This window comes from Spermophilus citellus (genome assembly GCF_964194105.1).
Source record: "Spermophilus citellus genome assembly, chromosome: 9".
In the NCBI taxonomy this organism is placed as follows: domain Eukaryota; kingdom Metazoa; phylum Chordata; class Mammalia; order Rodentia; family Sciuridae; genus Spermophilus; species Spermophilus citellus.
The window spans coordinates 57019103-57038916 of NC_138191.1; the positions used below are offsets into that span (position 1 = coordinate 57019103).

The following is a 19814-nucleotide window of genomic DNA, read 5'->3' on the forward strand; positions in this document are numbered from 1 at the left end:
GCCTGACACATTGGAGGTACTCAATAAACATTTGTGGAATGAATAAAAATAGGATAAGCCTGGTGGACAGTGTTGTACCCTCCTAAACAGACTGCCATTAAAGTGAGGCTGAGAAGGATGAGCACCTGTCCATTGAGAGGCTAGACTCCCACCTCTACTGCCCATGTGGAACATGCACCTTCATGATCGCCTGTGATATCTGGGACCACCTTTGCTTTAGGCATGAGGTTTATGTGGCCATTGCATTTGGTTCCATGAATTATAACCAACTTGAGCATAGCTTATAGTAAAAAAATAAATAAGTGCAACCTGGAAGATTTTTTATTCTCAGATTTACTGAATTGATTCCTTGTTTCTCAACATCAACATTCTTTCAGAAAATACTTAGTGAGGGCTCATTCTGTATCAGACTGGGTAATGTAGTACTGCAGAACTTCAAATCTACATAGTAAACACCACCAAATAGCCAGGTGCAGTGGCATGCACCTGTAATCCCAGCTACTTGAGGAACTGAGGCTGGAGGATGGCTTGCCTTCACAAGTTACATTGCAAGACCCTATCTTAAAACAGAACAAAACACATTACCAAATAAACTTGGCCCAGCACCATGATACCATAAGAATAATATCCTATGTACAATATAATCGCAAATAGGATACTTAATTTTCAGAGGGGAGAAGAGAAAGGTTTCAGAGTAAAAGTGGTATTCTTTATCATGAAAGGAATGAAGAAACATATGAATGGGCAGAGTGGTTATGTATTAATACATGCTATAAATATAAAATAGTGATACTGCAACATCTGCTATATATGTTTTATTATCATCAAGTTATGCCTCTGATTTCTCATTTATCTGTTATTTCCTGCTCTCTAATGCCATAACCATGAGCTACTTTAATGGAGAAACAATGGTTAAAAAACAAGCAAACACACACACACACACACACACACACACACACACACACACAGAGCCAGTTGGTTTAAAAAATAATTCAGGGGGCTGGGATTGTACCTCAGTAGTAGAGTGCTTGCCTATCACATGTGAGGCACTAGGTTCGATCCTCAGCACCACATAAAAACAAAATGAAGGTATTGTGTTCATCTGCCACTAAAAATATATTTAAAAAAATAATTCTGGGCAAGTTCTTGGGACACTTTCAGAGGGTTTGGTGGCAGTATTAACACCTTATTCCTTTCTTTGCAAAGAAACTGCCAGATAGCAGATTTTTCACAGTCATTCTTTGTCAATTAATACTTTAATTTTATCGTAAAAGTGAACTACCATATTTCTCTGGAAATGTTCTCAAATATCATATGTCCTCTTATTAATAAAGAAGAAAGAGAATATGGCAGATGTCTCATATATTTTGAAAAAGATTCAAGGGAAGGATGAGGTTGAATGACTTTTCCAAATACCCTTTACATAATTTTGCTCATTTGTCAGAGAATATTCATGGTCTGTCTGTTATGTGTCAGCATAGACGATAGGAAAAATATTCTTGGTAGAGCTATTAAGTGTAACTAATATGTACAGCACTTTATTCAGTACAAACACTGTGCTTTTTACCTTCCATACATAATGTGTGATCCAACATCTAGATAAATGCTTTAATTGTGGTTGTTCATTCTCCCCCCACTGTGTTAATGAGACCCATTTATCAGCAGCATTTAATGGTAAGAAGAAGTTGCATGGTTAAATCGACATGTAATCAACTAGTATTTATTGAGCATTTCAATGTGTCCAGTTACCGTGTGTACATTAATAACTGATGTTTTCAGGTAGTTTTTTGAAAATGACAATCAGCTGAAGAAAGAAAAAGCGGGGAAGTTTTAAAGTTAGGCACAAAATGTATGTTTGTTTCAGAAGGCAAAAGGAGGGAAGAAGTAGTTCTATAAAAGAAGTTGAGGACAAGAGTCCTGAGAAGGAATTTATAGTGTCTGCCCGAGAAATGTCCAATTAAACGAGGACAGAAGACTTGCTCCCTACTGGAATGTGCAAAAGGTGATTTTCCCCTAACTCGTCCCGTTTCCCAGCTGCAGCCCCTGCATCCCGGGACCTTGAGGACTGGGTGAGGCAGCCGCGCAGCTGACAGCCTGTGCCCCGCGAGCCAGCGGTCACCCCCACCTGCTGCCCGCTCCGGCCACGCCCCCACGAGCGCCGGCCAATGGCGGGACTCCGGGGGGCGGGCGGTGCGAGGCGGGGGCGGTGCGTCCGCGGCCAGCGCGGTCCTGGCGGTGGCTGCAGGGGCGGCGGCGGCTTGGCCGGGTGTCTGCGGGACGTGAGTGGGGGATGGGGACGGCGAGCTCCAGCCCTCGGCGGCGGCGGCGGCGGCCGTGAGCGTTGGGCGGGCGTCCGCGTCCGGGACGCGGGATGGAGCGCCGCGGTGAGTGTGGGACGGCGGTGCTTGCTCTGGCGCCGGACCTGGTTCGGGACTGCGGAGCCGGCCGCCGGCCAGTAGCTGTCCGGGGTCGGGGCGGCCACGCGGTGGCCCGGGGCCGCGGCGGCTGCGGGCGGGGCGGGGTCCTCCGGGAGTATCGATCCCGGGCGAGGGCGCCCACGAGCGGGACGTCACGAGCGGGCGCTGTGGGAACGTTGCGGACCTCGGTGAGCAGCCGGAGTGGGGCGACGCCGCGGGAACCGCGGGCGAGACTGGCTTGCGGAGTTTACTTTTCCTTCTTGGTTTTCGGGTCTTCATGTCCGTCTTTCCCAGTGGGATTTTTTTTTTTTTTTTTTGGAAGTTTGGTGACATTTCCTGAAATTTCATTCTGACTAGTACAAAGGCTGAGGTAAAGAAACACACCCCGTGTTCCATATTTACTTTTTCTTAACACACTTCACCTCTTCTAGGCCTTGGTTGTTTACTACTTTGGGTGGGGAGGGGGGCCTAAAGGTGCAGGAACACTCTCCTTCCCTTTCTTTCTGAGTGCCCCCTCTGATGCATCTCTATCGTACCCCTTTTTTGCCCTTCCCTTGTTACTGTCCCTTCTGTTTCTATTCACCTTTTCCCAACCATGGCCCTAGGGCAAGTCGTGTGCTTTGCAAAATTGGAATTGATAAACTGGGAGATTGCAGCTACTACAGGGAGAGCACGTCCCTTTGAGTTTGTTGCCCTGGTTGTCTTCAGGACCCCGTCCGGGATCAAAAATCTGGTATTCCAGAGGCTGTCTGGGTTCTGTGGAAACCAAGTGGACCAGGACTCTCCTTGTCTTTGAGTCAGACAAGTGCCAGATTTATCTCATTTTTTCACTACTACTCCTCCCAGCATGGGATTCTACTCTGATTTGTTTGGATCTTTGACATCCACTGAGTTCTTTGGATCTTCTGGAGGAAGGGAGGAGCATTAGGTGTTTTGTGAATCTTCCAAGACCATTTCAAAACAGCAGAGATCTTTTTGTTCTATAGCTATCTTTTCCTCTTTGGATTAACTTCACGTCCTTATTGACTTTGGGAGTAGAGGTCTCTTCATGAAAAAGAATTCAAAATTAGATGGAAGGTGAGTATTAAGGATGAGTAAATAAATCACAGCACATTATGGATGTATATCTTAGCGATTTAGATCCTTTTTTCCCCCCAGTGATTTCTTTAGGCACTTTGCCAGAAATGCCTACTTAGACATGCTTCCTTATTGTAAGAACTGTGCAAGTGAGGAACTGTGACACTTAAGCCTCATTAGGTTTACAATACATATAGCTCTGGTCTCATGATTTTGATAAGACTTTTTAAGAGTGAATTTGAAGAAAGCAAGATAAGCCCAGGTAGAAAAGTTTCAGTCCTCAAGTTGGCAGGATACCGAACTTTGGCTGAGATGAAGAAATCACTATTCAGTGAATGTATGGTCACTCCAGCTCCCTCCACCTCCCTAAAATAGAACAACCATCTCAGTTATCAGCACCTTCACCTCCCAGCTGTGAAAGCCCTTGACCTAGGAATGTGGGCTTTTACAAGAGTTCTTGGTCCCAGTGGGTTAGTACTACCATAGAGATTATTCCCAGGAGGTATCCTGGAAGGATTTTGCTTCCTGTCCATGGTAATTTTTTCAGCATTCACTCTGAAAATTTAGCAGGATTTCACTTTATGCTAGACAGAGTCCCTGTAGAACCTTTCCGTTTATTGAGTGGCAGTATACAATAACCAAAAACTAGGGCCCAAGGCATAATGTGGGTTACCTGATAGAAGTATGAGCAATCCCCTATGGAAAAGTACAGGGATGATTATTTTCATTGGAGGGGATGAAAAGGCATTTTGAAAGAAATGATGTTTTTGTGTGAGCTTGAAGGTAAAGAGTAACTTTAATTAGCACAGAAGGTAAGGGGTCCTTCCTGTGCAGAATTGCTGATTATCTCTAATGTATACCAGGATGTCATTGATCCAGCTTAGATGTTTCTGCTTTGAAGCATTGAGGGTTATTTTGTTTGCCATTTACTTTAATTTTGTATTCACTTCCAGCATGAACCACACATATAAAGACGTATTTATGTGTGTAACAAAACAAGGGGGTTTAAGAAAGTTAGGAGCACATTCTGGTCTTTTTTTTTTTTTTTGGAAGGTGGTATGCGCTTTAATATTGTCTTTATTATTATGGTTGTAAGTAAATGAGCCACCTTGTTCATAGAGCAGATATTCTGCAATAATACCTCGCTAGATGAGAATTTTATTTTTCTTGAAGAATGTTTCAGGTTGTGTTGCTGAGAAAGTTTTCAAGTGTCACAGTCTTCCTTTTTATATTTTATTTTTTGTGGTGCTGTAGGTTGAACCAGGGCTTTAAGCATGCTAGGCAAGCACTCTACCACTGAACTACACTCCCAGCCCCTACAGTCTTCCTTTTAAAGGAAGAGGTGGGAGCTAATTAACATGTTTTTAGAAGTATTAGGGAAGGGTAAGCCATGGCTGGGAGCTGATGATGGTGACCACAGTAAAAGCAAACCGATAGCATGTACCACACCAATTGCTTGCTTTTTTGAGAGTTACACGTTCTGCCTCCTTTAGTTGTCGCAACAGATCCTTGTTTTTTTTAACTTATTTCTCACATAAGCAAATTAAAGTTAAAAACCAGCACAAGCACACTGACTAGTAATTGTCAAGAGTGAAGAACTAAACCCAAGCGCCTTTGTTCCAGAATGTGTGGTCTTGATGGCTTAAGTCTGTGGACTTGCCTCTGTCCCTGCCCCGCTCCTGCCAACCCTGATTGTAATTCTTACTCCACTTGGGCTCTCATCACTCCCCTTGAGGTGTTTTAGGATTTCAGTAGTGTGTTTTTCTCCTCACCTCTGTCTTTTGAATTTATAAGGGGTGTTTTGTTTGCGGGCTCCTCAAGCTCAGTGGTTTTGTCTCAATTCTATTTTGGATGGGTTTTGAGGTTTGATGGCTTCAATTTAATTTTTTTTTTCTTTGAAGGGATGAGGTCAAGTCTGAGATGGTTCAAGGTTGAACCCTAATGCCTGATGAACCCGTGCCTTTGTTTATTTGTTCACATTCTTTCTCAGGAGGGAATTTGCCTCTTACCTTTTCAGAGGACAGTATTTTACCTGCGAAAGGCAAGAGCTAAGCACTCCTTCCCTTCTGTCTCCATGACTGTCTCTTGTCTGTCATATGTCTTTTGTCTGTTGTTACTAGGCCTTTGGGGAGGGGCTGGAGTGGTGGTGGTGATGGTGGTTCTCTCTCTTTCCTTCTGTATTTAAGTCCAGGATAGGGAATGTGCTCTTTGCCATTGGGTAGTTTTGGCTGGTCTGAGACAAGCCTTGCCTGCCAGGAATGCTAGACATTTTGGAGGCGTGGGAGGCTGGGCAGCTTCCTCTTTTTTAAGCATGCTGGGTTCAAACTGTACAGGAATGAAGTGTATGTGTGTTGTACGCCTTCCTTTGGAAATTGTTTACATGTTATTGATAAAACACTGCCTGTTCTTTTTGTGGGGGGGTGTTTTGTTGTTTTGCTATGTTACTGGAAATTTAACCCAGGAGCACTTTACCACTGAGCTCCAGCCTTTTTAATTTTTTTAATTTGCTGAATTGCTGGGGCTATCTTGGAGGTTGCCATCTTCCTGCCTCATCCTCTCAAGTAGCTGGAATTGCAGGTGTGTTGTGCCACTGCACTAGACTTGGGAGTGCGTTTAAAAATGTAATTAAAGACCTTCAGAACTCTTCTGATTTTTTTTTTTTTAGCATCTTTAAATAGATTCTTACCATATCAGAAATTGTGCTAAAATAGCAGATTTCTGAAACATCTGCAGTTTTTCCTGTAGTGGAAATAGTAAGAATGGGTCCTATTAATTACAGATACTTGAGAACATTCATTTCACATTTCAAGTAGTCCAGTGCCTAAAATAAAATACTTCTATAATGTGCATTTTTGGGGTTGTATGTGCATGGAATAGGGGATATTGATTGACACAGGTTACTGAAGTGTTGGAAAAGCCACGTGACCCACAGGAAGTTTGTATATAACTTTCTTTCTTCCTTTCTTTCATTGCCCCCCACCCACTTTCAGTGCTTGGGATCAACCCAGGGCCTGCCACATGGTAGGCAAGCACTTTGCCACTGAGCTACTCCCACCCTGTGTCCATGTTTCTAATTTATATTACTTAGAATTTAGAATAAACAGAGAAAGTAGTTTTACATGGTGATTTTCTGCTTGCTACAAAATTCTATGATAAGTGGGTAATGTATGTTTTTAATGTCTATGGTTCAGAGTTGGAAGAATTGTTATAAGAATTAGAGTTCAACTATCTGTTTACACAGTTCAAACTTCACTTGGAAGGCTTTTAGTAGGTTTTCATGAAGTCAGTTAAATCTCTGGAATTGCTTCTTGCTCACAATCTACAGATGTAGTGAAGTCACATTTATTACTTAAGTGTGTTGAAAAACAATAAAACACTGCAAGTAATGATGACTAACAGTTATTGAGTCTTCATGATGAACCAGGTGCTATGCTAAGTACTTTTCATGCATTAGCACCCAACTTAATTAAATTACTAGCTGCAATCTGTTATTAACTACATTTTATGTCACCTCTTACTAGAAATATCCATTTTGTTATGTAGGAAAATGAAAAGTGCCTTATTAGTAGTATATTAATGATCATGGAAAAGTGTATATTGTCTAAACTTTATTTGTCATAGTTCAGTTATTAAAACTTGGCTTATATTTGTATTCTAAACATTTTTTCAGTTGTAATATTAATGTTTCCCTTTTCCAGTTTTAAATGTGAAAAGTAGTAGAAACACAGAATTAGAACATTAATCGTAATATTGCTAGAGGTAGAATATAATCCTTTTTAGTGCCCCTTGTGTGAGTGGGAGGGGGAGAGAGAGAACAGATTTCTCTGTCTTGTATAAACATTTTCAAGTATATATATACATGTATGTATATATATATATATATATATATATATATTTTTTTTTTTTTTACAACTTTGGGTTACTGATTTGACATAGTTACTTAAGTACATTCTTTTTACTTAGGTGAAATGTTTTATTTGAAACTTGTGATATATCTTTAATTTTTATAAACATGTTTACCAATAACAGTGACCAGTTGCCTAATTTACTAAATTTAAAAGCTGCCAGAGGTAAACAATGACTTTAAGTAAACTGAAAAAGTGATAAGATTTGTTGGGCTAATAGCTCTTCAGTTAGTGATTTGTACAAGAGCTGCCCAAACAAGGCACTTGAATTTTTTGTTTTGTTTATTTCTGTTGATGGCAAAAGCTAGGTATAATTATACTACTAAAAAATCATCCTAGGTTCATTTTAGAAATTACACATTTAAGAATTAATATTAGATAGACTTGAAACTAGTTGAAGTGTAAAATTCTATTCTTAAATAATTTGGAATTAACAAAAGAATATTGGATAAAGGAACTTAAAAAGCTATAATTAGAAGGAACAGAATAGAAATATAACTTTTATTTCAATTTTATGTAATTTTGCCTTTACTCAGCTTCATGTCCTTTTTTAAAAAAGAGATAGATTTTTTTTTGAAAAAAAATTTCTCTTTGAAATATTGCAAAAACCTAGAGTTATTTTGGTGTCTGTAAAAGTCAGTTGTAACTTTATTAATTTATATCCATTGTTTCTGCAAATGCATTATTCATTCTGCAAATAGTTTGAGTAATTCATCCTTTCTCTTGTAAAGCACTGCTGTGAACAGAGAACAAATGATTAACAACCAAGACAAGGTCTTAATTTCCTTAAGATTCTAGTCTAAATGGTAAGATCTGAATTATCTATTTGGACTGTGGTAAATGCAGTGATGAACAGTGTAGGATGCTCTAGATCATCTCTAGGGGTTCTGTTCTAGTTTGGTGATGGTGATTATGGGGCCATGGGAGTAGTGCAGGAAAGTTTCTCTGAGGAAGTGATCTTTGGGTAAGATCAGAGTGAGTGAGTGAAGGAAAAGAAGGAATATTGCAGGCAAATGGATCTGCATGTAGACTGGACCCTGATGTGAACAGTAGGTATTTTTTAAGCTATAATGTCATGACCCCCGTTACATGTGTAAAGACAATTTAGTGAGTTGCAACCAGCATTTATAAAATAAAATGAAATAGAATGAAAAAAATCTGAGTATATCTCATAGATCCTTAGCTAAAATCTGTTTTATGAAAGACAAATAGATCTGACACATACCACACACCAACATTACATACTAATGTATCTATACTGGTCATGATGTTTCATACTGTGGGTGAAAGTAAACAAATACTGTTAGAAGAAGGAAAAGGAGATGTTTATGGCAGGAGTGTTGAGAGCCAGGAGTGTGACTTCAGATAACATTGCTGGACCAGGCAAGAGCCACCATGTCTCACTTTGAGCCTCACAGAGTACGACATTTTTTCACTTGTCCTTTGGAAGGTTTGAGCAGAGAAATGACACCATGAGATTTATGTTTGAAAAGTTTACTCACTACATTTATAATGGGACGAGAATGGTTGTGGAACGATCATTAGGAAATTAGTGCAGTAGCTCAGACAAGAAATGACAATTCACTAGTGTGGGAGAGGCAGAAATAGAACGGGATAGACTAGAGAACTGTAATCCCAGGGAGAAACCAAATCTGTGGAATTGGGCATGGTGTAATAGTACATGGTACAGTAATGTATTTTAACAAATGATGAAAACATTACATAAAACTTTGTACTGTGAATTCATTTTGAAAGTATCCAAATATTTAAGACAAAATATTTGAAAAATCTTTTAATGATCATGCTTGGGCTAATTCCTCAAGTTGTTTCCTTTTTGATTTCAAGAAATTTAAAATAGTTGGGGATTTTATTCTGGAAAGTTAAAATAAGGATGAAGAAGAAATTCCTCAAGATTCTCTTGGGTCCCAGTGGGCTAGGATTAGATGTTTTAACACAAAAATTTCTAAATTTTGTGATGCCTTTTAATCTTCTCACAAACCTGAGTATGAATTGTATAAGTCACACATCTGGAAAACACTAGAGCCAAGATTCAAATCTATTTTTTTTTTTATAATTCTAAACATTGCCTTTTCACTATTCCATCATTAATTTACCAGAAATATTTCTCTGATAACATGACATTTATTTGTACAGTCAGGATACATCAGATTAGGGGACATCCTTAGAACTTGTTTTCAACAAAAAATGTTCTTCATGAAACTTAATAACCCAGAATGTCAGCGTTATATATATATATATATATATATATATATATATATATAATCACTAGAAAAAATAACTGTAATTAAACTACTTTTATGTGCTCAATGGATACTTACATACGACTGTCTTATTTAATTCTGTAAAATAAGCTTCTGGGGTAGGTGTTGTCAGGATGTTTTTCTGATTTTATAAATAAGCATACTAAAGTGAAGAGATGATTAACAGCTTCTAAGGGCATATAGTAAATAATGGAAGAGGATTTTAAAAACATTTCTTTTTTCAGAGTCCATATTTCATCTTTATTTTGAAGGTGATATTATAGAGGGAAGATGTGACCTACTAAGTGATGTTTCAGAACAATTTTTACAATTAAAAATATTATGTACCTTAGGAATTAAGAGGAAGTTAAAGCAGATCTAGATTTAACTTAAGAGTTCATCATTTATCAGTTGAGAGCATAGACATATTTTTAAACCTCTAAACCTCAGGCTCCTCACTTGTGAAATGAAAAGAATGATAGTTTGCATATTGGGCATTGTCAGGATTATGGACACTTAATGAATGGAAGCTATTATTCATAGTACAGAGTTTTATTCATTTGTTTTTAAAATTGAAAACAGGAGACTAAGGTGGACTGTGGGCAATGTTTTCTTGGCTGATGTAGTATTTGTGTTTCTCTCTCTCTCTCTCTCTTTTTTTTTTTTTTTTTTTTGTTTCTTGCCCCCTTAAGGTTTTCAGTTTTTCTGATTGTTAAATGAGAGGATGCTTGCTCACAGACAGAAAAAGGAAAAGAAAAAACGTGTTTGGGCATCAGGCCAATTCTCTACTGATGTTACAACTTCTGAAATGGGGCTCAAGTCCATAAGTGCCAACTCCAGTTTTGATCCGGACTACATCAAGGAGTTGGTGAATGATATCAGGAAGTTCTCCCATGTGTTAATATATTTGAAAGAAGCTATTTTTTCAGGTTTGTCAACTGTTTTCTCTTAGCATTCTTACTGCCAGCCATCCTACAGATAAGTGTGTACACAATGGTAGAAACAGGTTATTATTCTGCTTTAGTTATTTTAATCATACCGCTAAATGTTTGATGTTTACAATGTAAATGAACCATTTTCTAGCCAAATAATTGTGCAGTTGGGGAATGATATTGGCCAAACTATATTGTTATGTGCATGTATGGATATGTAACTACAAATCCCACCACTATGTACAAATGTAATGCATCAATAAGAATAATGAGGAAAAAATGAACAGAAGTAAAAGAAAATTTGAAAAATAAACAATGATGCAGTATATAATAATTTTGGTAAGGGTGGGGAAACAAGAGTACCAAAAAGGAAAAATAAGTCTTTGGTTTCTCTCAGTTTGGTCCAGGATAATTTGAGACCATTGGAATCTAAACCTTCTTGTTAAAGACAGTACAGCACATTGATTGGTCTTTAATAAGCAAACTAATGTTTACAATGTAGATTTTTGATGCTTTGGCCTTAATTCAGCTTTCCACATTGTTGGCAACTTTTAAATGACTGTATTTGAATGAATTTTCTTCCCCAATATTCAAACTTAATTTTGTTTTGCTGATTTGTAATCTCTTCTTAGATTAAGGGATAATCACAGAATTTGTCTATTTAGAAATAAAGAATTATATGTCCCTGACTTCATCTTAGTACCTAAGTCTTCTTTTAGTGTTTATTTATTATCCAAATTTGATGTCAGTGATAATTAATAGTTGAAACAGCTCCTATTCTTTTGTGATAAGTAGCAGTTCATTTTCATGTTCATTATGTTATGTTATAGAAAGTGAAGATTACACTTCACTTTTATTGTATTTATATGATACTTCCTGGGCCTTCTAGAAATGTGTGAGATTTCAACAAATCATTTATGTTAAATGGTTATTTTCTGATATGCATTTTGACAACCAGAATCTAAAACCACATCTCATGCTTATACTAAATTTAAGAGTATATTTCTAACCTAATTATAATGTTCAAGTTGAAGTTCCCCAAATAACTGAACTAGAACTGAAGCCTCCAAAAAAATAAAAAATTATTTTTTTCTGGCATTGAGGCTTGAGCTCAGGGAGGCAAGTACTCTACCACTGAACAACCTCCCCAGTCCCAAAGTCTTAGAATTTTAGTGTTTGAATTTTCCTTAAAGCAACGGTCATATATCATTCTTTTGAGATTATGTTAAACATACATATATGTATATATATGGTTTCTATATTGTTTTTTTTTCCGGGGTACCAGAGATTTAATCCAGGGGCACTGAACCACTGAGTCACATTTCCAGTCCCCCCTCCCCCATTTTTCTTCTATTATTTATTTTGAGATAGGGTCTCACTAAGTTTCTTAGGCCCTTACTAAGTTGCCTCACTAAACTTTGAACTTGAGATCCTCTTGCAGGGCTCCATGGGGATTACAGGCATGTCTTTGCACCTGGCTCCAGAGTATATAAATATTATTAGAAAGAAGTTGAAGTTGCTCACACTCCTATTAATTTCAATAGGTTGATTTTGAAGTCTAAAATGGATGATTAAATTGTGGTAAAGGTAACTTGTTATGGAAAATATCCTAAATATATTAAGGATTATACTAGTAACAAATTCCTTATTGAAATGATACATCTGCCATTTATTTTAAAGATCATAATTTTGTAATAAAGATTTGTTCTTAACTGGATTATTTATTTAAAATTTATTTTTAAGTTTGTAAACAGTAAATTTTATTCTCTTTGTCGTACAGTTCGTTAGTGGGTTAATTTTTAAGGTGAAATTTAAAATGATATATTTACTGACAAATCATTTACCTCAATTTAGGGTAAAACATGATGTTATTTAATGTATCAATGGAAGTACATTTTTAATAATATAAATAAGATTTTTAGTTAGGATTTCTGTTTGTTGTTTATTTTCCTTAGGAGTTTTATACCCTTTAAAATCCTCATTTTATATAGATATGTCTTGTTTAACAGATTTTAAATGGTGGTAATTTAAAACAAAGTGAACCACTCCTTATTGGCAAAAAAAAAAATTATGAGTTTTAATTTATGAGTAGACAATTCAGAGAATAGGAAAGAAGAGGATTGGAAGCCAATCCTCATGAAAAAAGAGAAAAATAGTAATAAGATACAGAAGGAGACTACCCCTTCAGATAAAAGGATATATAGGGAAACAAATTTATTCATTGAAGTTTAAGTTTAAAAATTTGTATGGACATTATCCTTTTAATAATAAGCATACCAGTACTTTAACTTAAATAACAGATGTGTCACTAATAATTGAAAAGCTTATAAATTAATTTTTTAAAAATTATTTTTTAGTTATAGGTGGACACAATATTTTATATTTATGTGGTGCTGAGGATTGAGCCTAGTGCCTTATGCATGCCAGGCAAGCGCTCCACCTCTGAGCCACAGCCCCAGCCCATAAATTAATTTTTAAAAACTTATAAAAACAATTTTTTGATAACCCACTCTCATACTGGTAAGATTGATTTTAATGCTTGGTTTTTCAGGCATTTTGAAAGATACATGTATCCCCTGTCAATATGAATTTTGAATTTAATAAGAATTTGTTTTATCTGTCTTTGGAAGATTATTATCCAAATCTGAAAATTACTGTTTAGTTAATTTGAATGGCTGGAAGCTTTTTGTTTTGTTTTCCTAAAGCAAGGAAGTATATATAAATATATAAATGAATCTCATTATAAAAGATGAGGAGAATGCTTTATAATAATATGCTTGTGTTTAAGCCTGAGTGTGATTTTCAGCTTCTTGGAGTATCAGAATAAATAAATAAATAAATATTCCTATTTACTTAATAGAGTTATTATAAGGATCACATATAGTCTTCAAGCAAGCAGTTAAAATGTTTAAAATGCTATAACTCTTTTAGGTCGTATTATTACCTATATTTCTATAGACTTGAAACATGTGAATTGAGAACTATTCCTGGACTTCTGTAGTTACCACTATAGCAATAAACGGTGGCCAGACAGCAAAGAGCTGTTTCACTGTTCTTTATTGAAGTGAAGGAACCTTGTCAGTATTTTGCCAGCAACTTTGCCAGTACTTTGTCTTTTGCCTTCAGATTTCTGGCATTGTTTATTACCGTTTAATTCATATCTGTTAGCTGCTAAAGAATTGAAAAGTTAGCCTTGAAGAATAAAAAATGTGGATAGACAAGTCACCTTTTGGTCTAGTCAGAATACCCTCTATAATGTATAGTTTAATTATAATGAGGCAGTAATGTGCAAATTCACTTGACTATTGCCTGAGGTGTTTAATCCTACTGTTGAGGCTAGACTTAGATAAGTATCTTTTTGATTGGTTTATGGTCATATTTTCATTTACCCAAGTGAGTCATAGAAATGATCATTCCCTACCCAAAAATCTAAAATGCAAAACTTTTTGAGTACCATGGCAGTAGAAAAAAAAAAGTTTCTTGATTGTAGAGCATTTTGAATTTTCAGACTAGGAATGCTAAACTGTTAAACTCTGTGCAAATATTCCAAAACCTGAAAAATTCCAAAATCTAAAATATTTCTGGTTCCAAGAATTTTAGATAAGGGATATTGAATCTTGTACGTGGTGCTTTTCATTTTATGTGATAAATTCATATGCAAAGAAATTTATTCATTTGGTACCCATAAAGGCAAGTACTTTTAGCCACATTTTCCCAATGAGATGTATAACTAAGATTGTATGATATTTGTCAGCTTCTTTTTGCTGATAAATATTGGCCTTATTTGGGGTCCCAGAGGTCATTAATACAGAATGGTATATTCTTTCCAAGTGATTGCACCTGCCTTACATGGCAGGCACTCTATAAAAGCACTGCTCAGTTTTCATTATTTCACTAGCTAATTCTGTACGTTGTAGGGATTATCTAAATTTGCACTGTCTGATATGGTAGCCATTAGGTATATATGACTGTTTAAATTTAATTAAAGTAAAAAACTTCTCAGTTATAGTAGCCACCTTTTACATGCTCAGTAGTACACGTTGCTCATGGTTACCATATTAAAGAGTAAAGATACAGAAAATTACCGTTATTTCAAACATTTCTATTGGATAGTGCTGATGTAGACATTTGGTTTTTATAATTATTGAGACTACTGAGATGAGTTCTTGCATTATAAATATATTTTTTTATTTCTAAAGCATTTTTTAAAACCTAGAAAAGTTGTTTGATAACAATTAGCAAATGTTTAAGTTTTTTACAATAGAAACAAAAGTCCGTTTGGAATCCCCTTCCTTGGGTTGGTTTTGGAATGTGTAACTTTCATTGCCTTTTTTATTTGAACAAGCAGATGATTTTCTAGCTAGGGAGGCTGGGGTTGTGGCTCAGTGGTAGAGTGCTCACCTTGTATGTGGAAGGTACTGGGTTTGATCCTCAGCACCACACAAAAAATAAAGATATTATGTCCATCTACAACTAAAAAAATATTTTTTTAAATTTTTCTAGCTAGGTTATTTAGTGGTTAATTGGTAGTAAAGGATAGCAGGAAAAACTCTCCCAGAGAATCATATTATCCAGGTTCTAGACCTAGTTCTGCTACTGCTTTGGAATATGTCTTAAGTCATTTAATCATTTGTTAAGAATAAGTTACTTGGACCAGGTTCTGTCAGCCTTACAATTTTGTAAATTAGAATTTGATTTAACTTGGAGATTATATATAATTTTGAATACTTTTCAGTTTGAAATTGAAAAACATTAATATGCATTTCAAATTATGAAATGCATATTATAGGGTATCCCCTTTTCTCCCCAGGCTCTAGAATGTTTTTATGACTTTTCTGATGAAAATTTTTCACAAATTTTCCCATGATAGCTATCTGTGAGAGATTTGAAGACTATGAAATTACTCCACTCTTACTTTGATAGGATAAGTAGTTTGGTGATTCTCTTTCCACTACTATATGCAGGGTAAGATTGCCCTGTAGTCTTATACATGTAGCAGATATAGAATTTGAAGTTTTATATCTCTATCCATTGTTATTAAGGTACATTATGAATAATTACAGGGATAAATCTATATCTTATATGAAAGCACTGAAGGTATTCACCCATGCATAAATACCTTCTGTTTAATTATAATACTGTAGATTAATGTATGTGCAGTGTAAGTACTAATTCAGGTTTATGGTTGCTCCCTGAGGAATAATGTCTTCTGAATTTCAAATAACAGATTTATAAATGTACTTCTAGCTTATTCAGTAGTTTAAAAGTATACCTTTGTGACATATCTTCCCATTTCCAGATATAGTGTCATTCAAGGAGGTCCAAAATCTGTGAATTTTAAAGGTTCAAGTCTTTTTAATTAGGCTTGAAGGAATAGTGCAAAATACCTCATTTTTTTGCTACTCATTGCTTGAAAGCGTTAAGTGCCATTATAAAATGTTAGATGGAGAAAACCAGTCTAATACTTCTTATAGGTTTTTCGTATTGATTGTGTAATGGTATTTTAAAATAGATTTTAGTGAAAGTTTACTGTTATAATTATGTGCCTTATTTTTCTGCTTTGTTGTTTGGTTTTGGTTTGTCTTTTAAATAGGCAAGAATGGAAGATAAAAATTTATCATCAGTTTCAGATAAATTAGTTAAGTTCATGAATTTTTAAAAGTGCCTTCTAATTTTAAGAGCTTATTTTAGTTTGTAAAACCATAATTTATTTTATAATGGTAGCTTCTGATGAATTTTAGATCCTAGATCTTATAGAACTGTAATTAGAAGAAGTATGTTAACTTTTGAAAGCAAATTTTATTGAATAATAGGAGTTAAATGAAAAGCTTAATACCATTAGCTGTTCTGTTATGAGAGATTCTGCATGAATTTGCACATTTAATTACTTGTCTTGTATATTAACTAACTACCCCCACCCCCCTGTGAATGTACAGTAAGTTAGGTAATTTTTTTCCCAGACAAATTTCAGTGTGTGTTAATTTTACCTCACTGATTTAATTTTAGCCTCACAGTGTGCCACAGTTTTGTGGGATATTAGGAAAATTAAATTGCTAGTCCCATATGTTGTGCTGTTTTCTAGAAGTCATCCTCTTTAGAAGTGATTTCTAACAGGTATCACTTAGGAGAAATGAATGTGAATGTTATTAGATTATGATTTAGAGACAAAAAGAGATGAAATGAATCTTTGAAGAGTGAAGTATTAAATACAGGTAGCTCATTTATTACACCTCTACCAGTTCATAGAAGATTGTAGTACTCTTCTGTGCTTGCCTAGAATGGTTTACAAAATTTATTACTATACATAGTAACAACTGTCATAGTTATTGGAAGTTAAAGCCTGTTAAATCAAATATGCAGAATATCTTGTCATTAAGCTTTAACTTCTTTAGCCATGTGGCAATGTATTGTAGTGAGTAAGAACACAAACTTTAGAGCCAGAATACCTGAGGTTCTAATCTTCATTACTCCTACTTGCTAGTTAGCTCTAACCTTTGTGCCTGGGTTTCTACATCTGTTAAAAAGAGATAACAGTATCTACATCACTGGATTTAGTTTAGAGCAAGTGTTTTGAAGTGTCACCAGTTATTGTTTTTATAGTCCACAGGTAAGTAGATAAAGCTACTATTCCTAGAGTTTCATTTCCTATAAATTCAAAAGTTATTATAGCAAAACATAGGAGTTTCCTAGTGATGAGTTCTGATGCTTTTTTCCTCCTTGTTCTTTTCATTGCGCTCCCTAGTTAGGTTAAGCTGAATTAACAAGACTGATTTTAAGATTTTTTAAAATAAAGGAAAACACAATGGTTTTTAAAATTTATTTACTTAAGCATTTCCATGAAATGTTTGCAATATAAACAGTGTAGTATTGTGTTAATGCATGAGAACCCCAAAATAGAGCTGGCTGATCTGTTTTCACTTGATAAGCTGCATGAAGCAGAAAATAAATGGCACAAATAGGCAAAGCAATAATTAAAAGTCAGGTTACCATATTACAGGGGTAGTAGATACTTTTTTACTGTTCTAGATAATTGCTGTTAAGACTTTGGTTGGATTTTCTTATATTCACATCTATAATACTTTTGTGGAATTAATTAAACTTTATTACATTTACAGTGTGGCCACTGTGACTTTAAAATTTATCCTGTATTAGTTATAGAACAAAATTAAATACTATAAGTTGACAGGCATAGAAGTATTTTTATAAGATATATGTGTAATGACTATTTCCAAGTAACTTATTTAGATTTCACATGTAAAATGAAATTGGAACTTTAATGTTTCTTTTTCATTAACTAAAACATTGAGACTTACCTATAAATATGTTTGTTGCTCATTGTACCTGAGACACATCTGTTTTCAAAGATACTTAGTTTGAATAGCTTATGGATTTACTAGTAATAATCATTATTTGTATATTAAGACTGTAAACAATTTCATCTCTATTAATTTATTTGGTATTCACAACAACCTTATAAAGTAAAACAGGTATTCTTATCAATTCTCTCTTACTATTAATGAATCTAAGATTAGAGAAGCCAAGAGTTTTATTTATAATCATTTCAAGGCAGTGGTAGATCAAGGATTGGAACTGAGATTTCTTAATCAATCTTTTGTTTTCTAACACCAAGCACACTTTATGAAAGAACAGTTTTGCTTTCATTGTGTGACTGCTTTGTTTTATTTTGTGGTGGCAGGGCAGGGGATATTTACTTTTGATGAACAAACTGTTTAAACTCCTTAAAACTTTTTTTAAAAGTTATATTTTTAGTTAGAGGCTTTTTGCTTCTTCTTTTTTTAATATTTTGCTTTTTAGTTATAGTTGGATACAATACCTTTATTTTATTTTTATATGGTGCTAAGGATCAAACCCAGGGCCTCTCACGTGGTAGGTGAGCGTTCTACGCTGAGCCACAACTGCAGCCCCAGCTTTTTGCTTCTTTAAAGATAATTTGAGGTAGTTTTATTCTGTGGGGAAAATGGAACCTTTTTTGTCTTCTTTTAACTTTTTATGGCACAAATGGCTGAGGGCTTGCTAATTTATGAAATCCCAGGTGAAATTTACCTGGGTATATTCATGTCCTAGTAGTCAACCCTTCTGCCCAAATATATAGAAAAGTTTATGATTCTGTGATTAACATTTTATTTAGTTGACATATTCATTGCCATTGATTTATAGGCTTCAGAAATATGTTTAATCATAGAAATTCGAATTATTTGTAGTGCAATTTATTTGTCTTTTTGAAATGTTTCTAAATAACTTAGTTATTGTTTTTTAGTAAGTTGCTTTGGACCAACTTCAATATCTTTTTATAATGATTTCTGTATGGAAAAACGGAATTTCAGTTTGGTATTTTTTGCTGCAGTTATTGGACTGTTTTGCAGTAATTTTTTAAGAAAACTTATAGCAGGGATTCTCATGACATCTGTTAAAAAAATTACTGAGGATTTCAAAGAGTTTTCACTTGTGTATTTTGTATCTATTACATATTACCTACTACGTTAGAAATTAAAACTGAGACAATTTAAAAATATTTAATAATTTTGAAATATGTGGATGTCCATATACTTGATTTCCTTGACTCTGAGAAGGCCAGAATTTATGACCCTAGTTTATTTAGATATTTAGGTCATTAGTATTTTGTAGTTCTTCCTTAATAGCCTATACTAATTGGTGGTGGTTGTTGACAATCATTTAAAATAAAGCTCTTTTTGCCCTGAGATTTCAAAATACAACAATATATTCTTGAATATTTCTCAAGTATATTAATATCTGTTGATTTTATTGTGAATATTAGAAATGACTAGCTTTTTTCTCTTTGAGATTATTAGTCAGCTTTGGGTCATTACATAAGATATAAAAATACATAAGATATATATATATATGTGTGTGTATATGTATGTGTGTGTGTGTGTGTGTGTGTGTGTGTATATATATATATATATATATAAAGAAAAATTTATTTTGGTTTACAGTTCATTATCAATTAACACCCCCATGGTTTGGGGCCTGTGGAGAGGCAGCACATGATTGTAGGAAAAAACGGAATTTCAATTTGGTATTTTTTGCTGACAGTTATTGGAGTGTTTTGCAGTAATTTTTAAGAAGACTTATATGATAGAACAAATCGAGCTACAGAACAAGAGGAGAAGAGAAATGGAATGGATTGGGGCCTTAAAGTCTCCTTTAAGGATATGTCCCCAGTGATCAGGCCCTTCCTTC

General features: G+C 35.1%; 1 protein-coding gene across 4 annotated transcripts in view; it reads left to right on the forward strand.

Annotated features, from left to right (window-relative positions):
- The first annotated feature begins 2218 nt into the window (after positions 1 to 2218).
- Positions 2219 to 19814, forward strand: part of ARHGAP29 (Rho GTPase activating protein 29) — a 68559-nt gene continuing 50963 nt past the window's right edge. Inside the window, exons 1-2 of one of the 4 annotated variants that reach the window (XM_081305039.1) lie at positions 2219 to 2384; positions 10353 to 10589. In XM_081305039.1, the coding sequence (XP_081161165.1) occupies positions 10385 to 10589 (205 nt within the window). In that variant the 5' untranslated portion in view covers positions 2219 to 2384; positions 10353 to 10384. The other 3 variants (XM_081305040.1, XM_081305041.1, XM_081305042.1) reach the window with 3 other exon arrangements.